Source organism: Armigeres subalbatus, chromosome 3 (assembly GCF_024139115.2).
Source record: "Armigeres subalbatus isolate Guangzhou_Male chromosome 3, GZ_Asu_2, whole genome shotgun sequence".
Classification (NCBI taxonomy): Eukaryota; Metazoa; Arthropoda; class Insecta; order Diptera; family Culicidae; genus Armigeres; species Armigeres subalbatus.
The window spans coordinates 202,873,865-202,887,728 of NC_085141.1; the positions used below are offsets into that span (position 1 = coordinate 202,873,865).

At 38.9% G+C, this 13,864-nt stretch overlaps 1 protein-coding gene across 1 annotated transcript in view; it reads left to right on the forward strand.

Annotated features, from left to right (window-relative positions):
• Positions 1–2,663, forward strand: part of LOC134226764 (kelch-like protein 18) — a 121,504-nt gene extending 118,841 nt beyond the window's left edge. The window contains exon 14 of the mRNA XM_062707736.1: positions 2,308–2,663. Coding sequence (XP_062563720.1) covers positions 2,308–2,406 — 99 coding nt within the window. The 3' untranslated portion in view covers positions 2,407–2,663. The remainder of the gene's footprint in view (positions 1–2,307) is intronic.
• The last annotated feature ends 11,201 nt before the right edge of the window (positions 2,664–13,864 follow it).

Below are 13,864 nucleotides of genomic sequence, written 5' to 3' on the forward strand. Positions count from 1 at the left end.
AACAACATAAACAATGCTAATTATGTTTTTTTCTGCACATAGTAAACACACTCAGTGACAGTCGAATGAATGAGTTCGTGGAGTAGTCGTCTGACTATGTCATTCTATGTTTTGAATATTCATGCGATTGTGTGTCAATATTCGGACCGAAGTTGCTTCATGAAGATGAATATTTTAAGCTCTGATCGGCAGTGCATGTCAATGAGTTCCAAGTCTCGAGTTCGGTCTGGAGGAATGTACACCGTACAAACAAATTGTTTACGGCCTCCGAGCTGAATAGATACCCAAACTTCACGGTTTAGAACGAATCGTCTTCTATTACTGATGCCTTCAGCCTAGAACTTACTGCGATTATGATGCCACCTCCTGTCGATTTCCTGCTGTTATTCGAGTGTCGATCACATCGAAAAACCTTGTACCCAGTTCCAAAAATATAGCTTGAAATTGTGCGAGAGTCTAGCCAAGTCTCGGTCAGAACTATGATATCGTAACAATGATCCATGACCGCTAGTCGATAATTCATTCCGATTCCATTTATTCCGCCAACGTTCTGATAGTAAATAGTGACGTGCGATTTTGGACGAGGGGCTGTTGCTCTGGAAATCGGGATAATATCAAGAAGAGAGGCGGTGGTTGATTGATCGTACTTGCCCTTCCCATGCGCAGTACCGGGACGGCTGCTGGGCGCTGGAAGGAGGGACTCGACTGCGATGGGAGGAATACGGGCTTCCTTAGGACTTGTGACACTGAAGCGTCCCGGTGTTCCGTTAGCAGCAGACTTGGTGTGGCTTGACGAAGTTCCACTGGAAACGATAATGAATAACATGAATAGAATTAGTAATTAGTAAATTATGTAATTATGAATTATTAATGAATTATTAATTTTGAATTAGAATTTTATTAGAATTATTAGAAAAAAATATTAGAATAACTAAATTATGATTTTTTATGTTGTGGATATTTTAGAATATTAACCTTCAGCCGTATAAAATCGTTGCTGTTGTTTACGGTTGTGGACATCTCATGCAACTGACAGAGGTCTATCTGCACACTGCACACCCGGGACATGGTGGCTATTTTCAAGCTAAGAGGCTTGGGGATGTCGATAGCCTGCATTGAATACTACTCGATCAGAAGCGATGACCTCGATAAGATAAGGGATAAAATACCAAAAAATAATAACAAAAATAATGTGTAAAATAGATTAGACATCCCGAGCAGGAGAATAGATTTTCTGCCGTTCGTTGATATCTAGTTTGCAACTTTGCAAGCGGTTCAACCTAGTACAACTTGCAAATAATCTACACTGAGAAAATTCTTAATATTGAATGTATTTGTCGCAAATATAATTGTTTGCAATTTGAGGAGACAAATATGTTAAATATGAATTCACACATAAATTCAATAGCTGTTGATTTAGACAACACATGAATTTCATTTGATGATTCGCATGGAGAATGGTTATGTGTGCGTCATAAATTAAACTAACTTTGCCAACAAAAGTTTGTGGATTTTTTACAGTGTATATCATCAGAATGAGCTTTAGATAATCTAGTTAATTACGTGCACATCACAAATTTACGAACAAACAACATTCAATTGAAGAACAACAAACAATTATCGAATAAACACGAATTGCACTCACTCGCATGCAACTGCAATCAATTAGTAAACGATTATAGAAACCATACCCTCATTCTCATTACTTTTTCTTCACATGTGTTTATTATGCACCCGATTTGAATTTAATACTTTTCAACATTTTCAATAACTATATCAGATATCTGTTCAAATTAATATGATATAGGTAGATGTACCAGTTGTGGTTATAATACCAATTGTCGCACTAATGCATTATACATCTAACGACACCACCATCGCCATACCACCACAAAACATGATCAGATAAGTGAATCTTATCCGTAGAATACGATAGCATTAACAATCTCCTGCAAGAAACACAAAACATAATTGTAAAAAAATATTTTACTTAATTTCGACATTCTTTCAACCAGTTGTCGTTCTGATGGTCCCATAAGAAAATAATGGGATTTGCCATAATAGAAAACAATATAAGGAACAACTGGTACATGCGTTCCTATTATGGTTTAAGCTGTTTTGAAGAGAATTACAGATTTTAATGTAGTTTTCACTATTGTTTTAGGGAGTTGGAAGGAACATCTTTTGTTTTACATACTGACATCATTCATATGCCTTTTATTTATTCTAAAAAAAAACTTAAGTACAGCGACAAAAAAGAAAACCTTGATATTCCAATTAAAGCAATGATGTTCTATACATTTACAGGTTTATGATCCAAAAACAGATACATGGACATTCGTGGCACCAATGCGTCATCATGGAGGAGGAGTGGGGGCAGGGGTCATACCTAGCTTTGCCAAGTAGTTAACATTCCCTTCCAATTGCATATTGTGATAAAAATGACTCAGTTATTGAGATCCCTTTTAGCTTTAAGAGTATTCTACTGCTGTTGTCAACAAAAATCAAATTGTGATATTTGTATCATGATTAAGATACGCGATATATACCGTAAATCTCAATTCATGCGAATGAAAGTTACACATGTTTAAATTACAGTGGAAAATAATAACCCCGTTACTCGAAACAGTAGGGTAAAAAATCATACTAATTGCAAATGGTAATTTGGATTTTTTGTTTGGTTGTACTAGAGAAAAATATCCATTGCTTCTATTTTTTTTGACATTCTCATAAAGCAAAGTTGAAAGGCTATCATTTCACTCCAAAAACGAGCGCCTTAACTTTTGGCTAAATGTCCGGATCAACTTGACAAATATTTGTCATTATGACAAACAGTGACTGATATCTTTAGCTTGATGAATTTAACTGTATGTATGCATGTATGTATGCATGTATGTATCGTCTGTATGTATTTCTGTGTGCACAGAGTTTAAGAAAAAACATTAGTTTTCCTTTTTATATAGTAGTCCTTAATCGTTTTTCTCTTAACATGTTGCATTCGTCAGGTGGTAAAGTTTTAATGATCACTATTGAATTTTGATTACGACCAGCCTTTGCTTTCAAGAGTTGTGAAGAAAATAATCGAAACAAAATGGTTATTACTACTAGGTCTATCACAATTAGGTGAATTAATTTGCTTTTTTGTAAATTAGAGAACTTGGAATATAAGTGTGAGTACTGATTTCGAGATACCAATCCAGGTTTTAAGTGACTAGCCTACCCCGCTCCACTTTTTGATCATTTTGACTAAGTATTAAGGAGGAAGTAAAGTTGGCAATCAACAACCACGTGTTTCAAGTGAGTGTTTGTGCTGCCGCTCGGTGTTGCACTACCACAGTTATAATTTAGCGGCAGACGAAAAGAGACGAACGACGCACTACCGATGGTGGTTCAATCGGAAACCTCTTTCTATTGTCCAATTGTTTCTTGGACCTTAAGTAACAGTAATGGAAGAGTTGGAGTGTATAACACGTTTATGGCAATATTCCAAATAAAATTAAAATCTTTGCTTGGATTAAAGTGCGCGACGCCTCATTTTGATAAATATTTGTTCAAATCCAGATTTCCTTCTTCTTTATCTTTTTCATTGACATTAAAATAGGCACGTCCATATAATAGATATCTAATTAAACTGTAGCAACGTGTTCAAATTATTTTCCTCTGAATGTTAAACAAAGTTGTAGAACCACTAAATATTTATAAAGATAATACATCGATGGTGAACACGGAGTTTAGGATTGACTATTAGTCTGTAAGGCTCATGCATTTTATCATAGGACACTTTTAATGTTGACTTGTGTTCATAAATCTTTGTTGCAATAATGTTTCCAAGTACGATTTATTGGACACACGAGTATAAAATGTGACAATTATACATAGGTTTGCAATAAATTTTTTACTCAAAAACATACTGGAAAATATTGTGTTTCGCCAATGCTTTTTTTCAAATTAGGAAAAAGGCATATAAAACTGTCAGTTTATTGAAGAATTGGGACCTTCTTCTGGATCGAAACGTCGACAATGAAGTAAATTTTAAACGCTATTATATGTGATTGAAGGGCAGTATGAAATTTAACCTAGTAATATTCCATTTATTTATATCAGATAAACAGAAAAATGGTGTCGTGGTTAATTACCTACCTTTATTGTGTGATAAATGTTTCAGATTTGTTTAGGCATAGGACGATCATTTAGTACGAGCTTAACTCATTTGCAAATCGCTTATCTAAGAAGCCAGATTTTTAAAATGTGATGTGTGGTGGCTCTATGTTTTTTCTACAACTTTAACTAAAAGTACACTGATCGAAATCCAATATCTGTAGCTACTTAGCTGCGATCAATGTACTACATATTAGACAAAGTTGTAGAAAAATAACATTTTGAAATTCAGCTTCTGAAATGTGTAAACCTTACACTAAATATTAAATGTTCATCCGGATCTGTTTAAAATTTTCTAAGGGCTTCACTTTTATTTTATATTAGATATATGGCACACCAAAAAAAATCTACTTCAAGTAAATCATGAACAATGAATGAAACATCATTAAAAGATACCTTATTGATATTACATTACTATATTCTATATGTTTGGTTTGTCTTACTTACATAAATGAACAACTCAGGTTTGCAAATTATTTAAATACTGTAAGAATTGTTGATTTGATGAATATAGGGTATCTGTTCCATTATTAATAACATGCTCCTATATCAATAACATTCGCAAAACAGGAAATTTAGGCTCACTTTGTGTCGTGCTTGTTATTATCCGGCGTCCTCACTGTTGAAAAAAATCACATAAATTAGATATAAAGTAATTTGCGCTCCAATTCTTTGGTTTCGAATTGTATTGATTTGGGTACATGGTATGAATTCAAGAAGCAGTTCTCCTAAATCATTTTTCCCTCCTCAGTATATATTAGTACATAGAACATTGTTGGATACATTACATCACCAAAACTCTTTTCTACAGTCTATGTAAAAAGCATGCATATAAAAACGATAAATCGTTGCTTATTACACAGAAATAATTTCAACAAATATCCTATTTGTATATATTATTGATAGCATAATTCTCTAGTCATATGTAATATGTCGAATGTACTGAGTTTATTGTTATTAGTCGAAAGAATGGAAATACATAATATATAAATATGTTTGTAGATTTCTATATTGTAATTTGTGAAAGTCTTAGCATTACTAGTAACAATCATGTTCTATTTGGAGTTCACACAGTTGCCAAAAAAAAATACAGGTGGGTAATTTATATTTTAATCTCCGAATTAGCAATACTGTGGTAGGAGTGGAGATTGACAAGGACGCGAAATGCCTTGAGAAACAATCGAAAGATTATATCAGCTTGTCATAACGAAATATCGAATCAAACTATTCATCCTTCCTCGTTGCGTGGTGGGACGCGTGGTAACGTAATATTTAGTAGATTGCATACTGATAGCTTACATGTACTGGTGGGTCTGTTCACAAATTACGTAACGCAAAAATCCAAGTTTTTGACTCCATCCCTCCCCCTCGTAACAAAAAGTATCAATTTTTTTACCCCCTCCCTCCCCCATAAAACGCGTAACTGTGAAAATTTCAAAGCTATTTTTTTCTTTCTCTGAAGCATGTGGGTTTTGGTACTTATTGAACACTGTTAGAATAGGAACGGCACAGGATTAAAACCAAGGATATCAAGGAACTGTTTTGTCGAGAAATAAAATATTCGGTAGGTGTTTTTACAGTTCGCAACGTACATTTTCGCCTACTATGCAGAATAACGTCTGCCGGGTCAACTAGTTTAAAATAAATTTTGATTCGCGTTATGTGTAACATTTGGTAGTGTAACAAAGTATAACACAAGTGTGACCTCCCCCTCCCCCCAAAAGCGTTACGCAATTTGTGAACAGACCCTTATGCAATGTGGTAAGATGCGCGGCTACAAAGCAAGACCATACTGAAGGTGGCTAGGTTCGATTCCCGGTACGGTCTAGGTAATTTTCGGTTTGGAAATTTTCTCGACTTCTCTGGGCATAAATGTATCATCGTGTTAGCCTCATGATATACGAATCCAAAAATGTGTCCATTTATAGTCTAATGCCTAATTATATTTTATTTTAAACTAGCAGACCCGACTAACTTCGTTTAGTCTAAAATTGATTTATTCTCTGATTAGATCTCGAGTTATGAAGAAATTGGTGTTCGATTCGTATGGCAGCCCCCCTTTCCATAGCGGGGAGGGGTTTCGAACCATCTTAAGAACCTTCCCCGGCCCCAAAAACCTCTACATACAGAAATTCACGCTGATTGGTTCAGTAGTTCCAAGTCTATAAGGTTCAGACAGACAGAAATTCATTTTATGTATATAATATATGGCAGCCCCCCTTTTCAAAGCGGGGAGGGGTTACGAACCATCTTAAGAACCTTCCCCGGCCTCAAAAACCTCTGCATACAAAAATTCACGCTGATCGGTTCAGTAGTTTCCGAGTCTATAAGGTTCAGACAGACAGAAATTCATTTTTATATATATAATAAGAAGAAGAAGATATAAGATATATAGATATAAAGATTTCCCTATCTTTTTTTTTATTTTCTATTTTTAAAATTTGATTAGTTCATACATTTTGTTTATCTAAATTTACCGTACAACCTCGAATGTTGGACGGTAAAAACAATGTTTTGTCTTGCGTTGAGTGTGGAAAGAAGGATTGAAGGAAAACGAAATCGAAGCAATAAAGTAGTAACATGTCTTTACTGTTTCTCGAGTTCACATTACAAATGTCGCAATATTTTTGGAATTGCTGTTCACAAAATCAATGATAAATGTAGGTATTTTTGCTCATCATAATGCTCTGAATTAAAAAAAATTGAAATGCGAGACATACAAACAGCTTGGCTCCCAATTGAAGAGAAATTTGACCACTATTGTGACTGCTCAACTGGAGAAGGTAAAAACTGATGCTCATACAATTGTCTAAGCTATCGAAACCTCCCAGGAGTATTTATTATCCAAATTAGAAAGTATTGTAACAGATTTCCAGATTCTAAAGGGTGTAAAAGATCGCCTGAAGTCTGAAGTTGCAAATATGAAAAAATCGCAATCTTTGTTAAGGCTCTATTATCAATTCAGTGCAAAGCCGAGTTATAGCCGCTAACGAAGTTGGATTTTTCTCACAATCCATAGGTTAAACCTAACTTCGGAAGTGGTGCGCTGTTTCCATTTGGTGATGTGCTATACAGCGCACCACTTCCGAAATTAGGTTTAACGTATGGATTGTGAGATAAATCCAATTTCGATAGCGGCTATAATTCGGTTTTCTACTGAATTTATAATATAAACTGTAATCAATTTGATGATAAAGATGAGTTCAATACCAAATTTTTAAAGCGACTTATCTGCTTTTGTAAACAAAGATTCAAATGTCGATTTGTCGAATCTGAGAGCACCCCCACAAAAACCATCAACACATAGGTGAAGACTTCGGTTACCTGATGATGGTGAGACTGCTCTCAGATTCGACAAATCGACGTTTGAATCTTTGTTTACAAAAGCAGATAAGTCGTTTTAAAAAGTTGATATAGATTTTGTTCTCATTCGCACTGACACTAATGCAATTCTAGTCAAAATTTAGTCTTTTACTGCTATTTACCAACTTACCTCCGTCAACGCATTTTCATGGTATTTTCATATAGAATTTTCACTCACCTAGCTATTTAATTATAAATTAATTGACTGAAAAACGCTTCTTCTTTTTCTTATCGGCATTACATCCCCACACTGGGACAGAGACGCCTCGCAGCTTAGTGTTCATTAAGCACTTCCACAGTTATTAACTGCGAGGTTTCTAAGCCAGGTTACCATTTTTGCATTCGAATATCATGAGGCTAGCACGATGATACTTTTATGCCCAGGGAAGTCGAGACAATTTCCAATCCGAAAATTGCCTAGACCGGCACCGGGAATCAAACCAAGCCACCCTCAGCATGGTCTTGCTCTATAGCCGCGCGTTTTACCGCACGGCTAAGGAGGGCCCCATGCTTAAAACTGATTTTTTTCCTAGGCCAACCCAACATTCGTATGCTAATTGTACACACGTGGCGCCTAAAATTTTGACAGCTTTTTGATGAGATTGGCACTTGTGTTGCGTTTCAAAACGTTCGTTTAACTCCTTACACACGATTGAGAATGGATTTGTATGTCTGTTCTCTGTGCTCTTGATTTGAATCGTTCATGAGATTTTGAGCTTTCCCAACACTGAGTGAGCTCATAGAATAACGGCCGTTGAAACTTGACAAAAGATGTATGAAAACCAGAAATTACGCAAACTTATGAAAAATTAAGCTGTTTTAGAAGAAAGTGTCGAGTTAAGGTGATGACGCAATTACGACCATGATAAATTTCAAATTCACAACTTGTTTTTCTACTCCCAGTTCCAAAAGCCGAAATCTGAAGTAATGATATTTGTGCAGTGCTGCAATTAAAGTCGATTGCTCAGCTCATGCACTTGAAACAATACAAGAAAAAACACATGGTTTCCAAGATGGCCGATTTTTTGGCTTTGTTGTATTTTTTTTTTTAACGAAGTTAATGGAAATCTGCAAACAGACACCTGGGGAGGCGAACCCAGGTAGTGTGGGGATGGGATCACCACTCCCGACCCACTAAAACCAACTCCTTCCTCTCCAGTCATTCCCCCGGCCCGCAATTAAGCAATACTTCGGGAGATGACTATTGGGCATTGCGCCCCCTCCATGACGTACACAAGTGCACGTATGCGCCTCAACTCTTCGACATGCAACACATTTGCACAAGACATACTGGCACCACATGTGCCCCAACACTCACCTCTATGCCGCTTGAATGACTGCAAGGAGAAGACCAGGTACCCTGCAGGGGGTACCCCCATGCCGTCATCACACAACATAGACAGTCCTCATTCGGTGTGGTGCTCACCCCGTCCTGCAACAGAATGGCACCACTTGTCTACCAAGCCGGAGGCGACCCTAGGTTGGTGGCTCCTATGCCGCTTCTACCTCAGCTACGAGGCAGACCCTTTCATGTCTCCTATTTCTGAGGTGCCGCAGAGGCATCAACCCCCCGACACTCCTGCCAGTCATAGCGAGACTTTCGTGTCCCCTACTTCTGAGGTGCCGCAGAGGTATCTGCCCCCCGACACTCCTGCCAGGCCTAGCGAGACTTCACTCATTCCGTCCCTGACAGCCGGATTACACTACTGCCTAAGCAGCCACTCTGACCATACGTACCATGCGAGTCTGACTTGTGTGCTCGCTCATACATTCAGTCCCAATCGCTTGCACCACTTGTGCACCACTCTCTTTGACATTCAGTCACTCACTCAGTGGGGGTTGTGATACCCCATCTCCAACTTTTATCCACTCTGTGCACCTCCTGTGCATCGTTTGGGCGTGGAACACCCGGCACGTCAGGCGTGCCTAACACTCACCTACCCAGGCTTTGATACTGCCAATAGGTCACCATCAGGTACTTTGCTGGCAGCACCCACCTATTGACATTTTGAAGCCCAGGTAGTCCTCAGCCAGTGTGGTGGTCTCCCCATCCTGCAACGGGGTGGCACCACCTACCTTACATGTCTTCGATTTCTGAGGTGCCGCAGAAGCATCAACCCCCCGACACTTCTGCCAGACGCAGCGAGACTTTCGTGTCCCCTACTTCTGAGGTGCCGCAGAGGTATCTGCCCCCCGACACTCCTGCCAGGCCTCACCAGACTTCAGTCATTCTAACACTACCGACCATGCGTACCATGCGAGACTTACTTGTGTGCTTACCCATACACTCGGTCCCTCACTCTGTGGGGGTATTACGAGTAATACCCCCAACTCCCATTCGCTTGCACCACATGTGCACCACTTGGGGGTGTGTGGGTACCACCCACTGCCACTCGCTTGCCGCCGAAGCAGCCCTCACTCTGTGGAACCTCCACAGGCTCCGTTAACGACCTGGCTAATTGTTTCACCCCCCAGGTCATTCATCCCTTCGGCACGGGTCGCCTGACACCTTGGGATTCGGGGTTAGGGGCTTGTATGCTTTAAGCGGCACACGGTCGCTTGATAAGGTTTGCTTGCGGATATGTGGTTTTTGGGAGGGAATTAACAGCGCCCCCTGTTAACCCCACCACCTCCTAGGCAGAACCCCCTGACTCACAGACAGCTGGGGAGGGGTCGTCAAGCCCTTGGACATGGTCCCTGCTGCCCCCTGGCTTTGTTGTATAACCACATTGGATAGTGTCGAAAGAGCGGGGTGTTACGCAAGTTCTTTAAATCACATCACCAACCCCACGGACCAACTTTGCTTGAATTAAAAATAGTATTTTTGACATGTTCTCATAAAACCCGGTGCTCTGAACATAAATTTTCCAAAACTAGATGAACCTTGGCAAAACCAAAGAAATTGGTTGATATTTCACAGAGTTATGGTGAATTGATCTTTTGAATTATTTTTCTGCTATAATCGTTATAATGCTATCAGGTCCACTTTATGGCATACCACAACAAAAGATTGTTATTACTTTATATTTTGACGTAGTAATGGCTCGTTTACATATAGGCTAGTTCTAGCGGACAATGCACTATTCGACAATACCAGCGCGATATAGCAATATTAGCATAATGTAAACACTATTAGCAGATGCAATTCCTGTTTACATTATGAACGATGTGAACGATGGAAATTTGACGACTGTTATGTCTGTTTGTCTGTGATAAAAGTATCAACTGTAATGGATCTAGTGTAAGATGCCATTTACACTAAATGAACCAGTACCAGTGGCGTGTATCCGTCGATTTCGACAACGTACTTTGGTTGTGTGGGGCCCTCCTTAGTCGTGCGGTAAGACGCGCGGCTACAAAGCAAGACCATGCTGAGGGTGGCTGCGTTCGATTCCCGGTGCCGGTCTAGGCAATTTTCGGATTGGAAATTATCTCGACTTTCCTGGGCATAAAAGTATCATCGTGCTAGCCTCATGATATGCGAATGCAAAAATAATAACCTGGCTTAGAAACCTCGCAGTTAATAACTGTGGAAGTGCTTAATGAACACTAAGCTGCGAGGCGTCAAAATATGTATAAAGTACATAATAACAATCTTTTGTTGTGGTATGCCATAAAGTGGACCTGATAGGACCTGGTCAATTTAAATATTCATTAGTTGGCCATTTGATCACTCGTGGCGTGCACATCGTTTTTGCTCGAGTTTGACGTTTGCTCACTACCGCCATCTGGTTCGTGATTTGCCCTACTAACTGAAATCAACAGATGTCGTTAGTGTTTGAACGACGATAAATTTGATGAGTAAATGTTCAATGTGTTATGTCTGTGCTTCTATACAGTCCTCCGATGGGTACGGAAAAGTTACCACTACCAAAGGGCATCGTTAAGCGGGATGATATTTTGAAGACGGTAATGACACTTTGACTTTGACACTTAGCAGAACGATGTCGATGATGTATTCGATGCCGTTCTCGAGAATTGTTTTCGTATTTTATGGCTTTATAAACATTGCAAATCTATCGAAATCTATATCACTGGAATCAGCTTCAAATACACTTTTGATTACACGCATTAAGGTGAAGGTGGGTTGAGTACCCAAAACAAAGCTTTGAAAGTATTGTTACAAACTGTCATATACTGTAGTAGTATTGGTGTCGTATTTATAAAAAAAAACAAAGAATATTAGTAGGGTGGTTCAAAAAATGACCCAGCTCCACCACGCTCATTCGTTCCCGTCCTATGCTCCGAGTGTTCTCCTAAAGCTGATTTGAACAAAAACTGGTTTAGTAGAAGCCGGTTCAAGTTTGTATGAAAACTAGTATGAGAAACTAAACCTTTCATTACACTGGCTACAGCGCTTCCCCTTTAAACGCTGGCGAAAAGAGAACCCACATAGTTGAAAGCTCCAGAGACTTCACTGAACGAAATCCGCACCACAGGAACGATCCATTGATTAGGTAACGCAAAAAAATGCATTTTATACCCCGCTCACCCCCATGTCACACTTTTTGTATGAAATATCTATCCCTGTTGCGATAGATATCACAGACAAATTCTGGCTATTTGATCTGGCACGTTTCACTGATGCCTTCTGAGAAGCCTAATTATCATGCTATAGATTCGTAACCTCGATTAAAATCGACTCCTAAGCAGGGTTGTTAATCCTTAATTTATCTTTATCGCCGATAAACACGTTATCGGTTGCTCAACGTTATTATTTAACTCAATAATTATCGGAGTTCGATAATTGAATGCTAATTTAGCGTAAGTTAACTCGATAATTTTGTGATGATATTTTTGACAGAAGTCAATGTTTGACAATATTGATCTTTTCTGGAATATCTCTGACCTATGACTTTTGACTATGACCTTGACCTTGACCTAGGTCACGTGATCTTTGATATTTGACCTTGACCTTGATTTAGAATTTGACCTTGACTTGACCTTTGACCTTGTCTTGACCTTTGACCTTAACCTTGACCTTGTCATTTGACCTTTGGCATTTTTGGCTTGATTTGACCTTTGGCGTTTTGGCCTTGACTTGACCTTTGACCTTAGACCTTGACAAAATCTTATTGGAATTTTCAACATTCTTATTGGGATTTCTTTGACCTTCTTATTGGGATTACTTTGATCATGACCTTGACTTGAACTTTTACCTTGACATTGACTTCTGACCTTTGAACTTGAGGTTCAACTAAACTTGACCACTGACATTGATTTGACCTTTGACCCCTTGTCAGAGGTCAAGGTTAAATGTCAAATCAAGGTCAAGGTCAAATATAAAAGGTCAAAGGTCAAGGTTCAACTTTGACCTTTGCCCTCAAGGTTAGAGGTCAAGGTCACCTTGAGTTCGAAGGTCAAATGTCAGAGGTCAAGTCAAGGTCAAGGTCAAATGTCAAAGGTCATTTCTAGACCAACATTTGAAAAGGGCGTAACAGCCAAAATTTATTCCTTCTGATTCTTTGTCTACATATAAAGCTTTATACCTTTATATAGGACCTTTATATAGGACCTAAACTTGACCTTGATCTTTGACTTGACCTTAACCTTTGACCTTGACCTTAATTTGACATTTGACCTTGACTTGACCTTTGACCTTGGCCTCTGACATTTGACCTTTGAACTAAATGTGACCTTGACCTTTAACCTTGAGGTCAAAGGTCAAGGCCAAGGTTTAGTTGAACTTTGACCTCTGACCTTGAACCTTGACCTTGACCTTTGCCCTTGACCTTGACCTAGACAAATGTCAAAGGTCAACGTCAAGTTTAGGTCTTTCACTTGACCTTTGACTTTGAGGTTCAACTAAACTTGACCTCTGACATTGATTTGACCTTTGACCCCTTGTCAGAGGTCAAGGTCAAAGGTCAGAGGTCAAAGTTCAACTAAACCTTGATCTTGATTTTACCTTGACCTTGACCTTTGACATTTGACCTCAAGGTTAAAGGTCAAGGTCACCTTGAGTTCAAAGGTCAAATGTCAGAGGTCAAGGTCAAAGGTCAAGTCAAGGTCAAATGTCAAATTAAGGTCAAGGTCAAAGGTTAAGGTCAAGCCAAAGATCAAGGTCAAGTTTAGGTCCTTTCACTTGACCTTTGACCTTGAGGTTCAACTAAACTTTTGACCTTTGACCTTGACCATGCCCTTTGACCTTGACCTTTGACCTTGACCTTGACCTTGCCCTTTGACCTTGACCTAGACCTAGGTCTTAGACAAGACAAGGTCATGACCTAGACAAGGTCAAGGTCAAAGGTCAAGCTGTGGTCCTTTGACCTTGACTTTGACATTTGACCTTTGACCTTGACCTTGAACCTCGAGGACAAGGGGTCAAAGGTCAGAGGTCAAG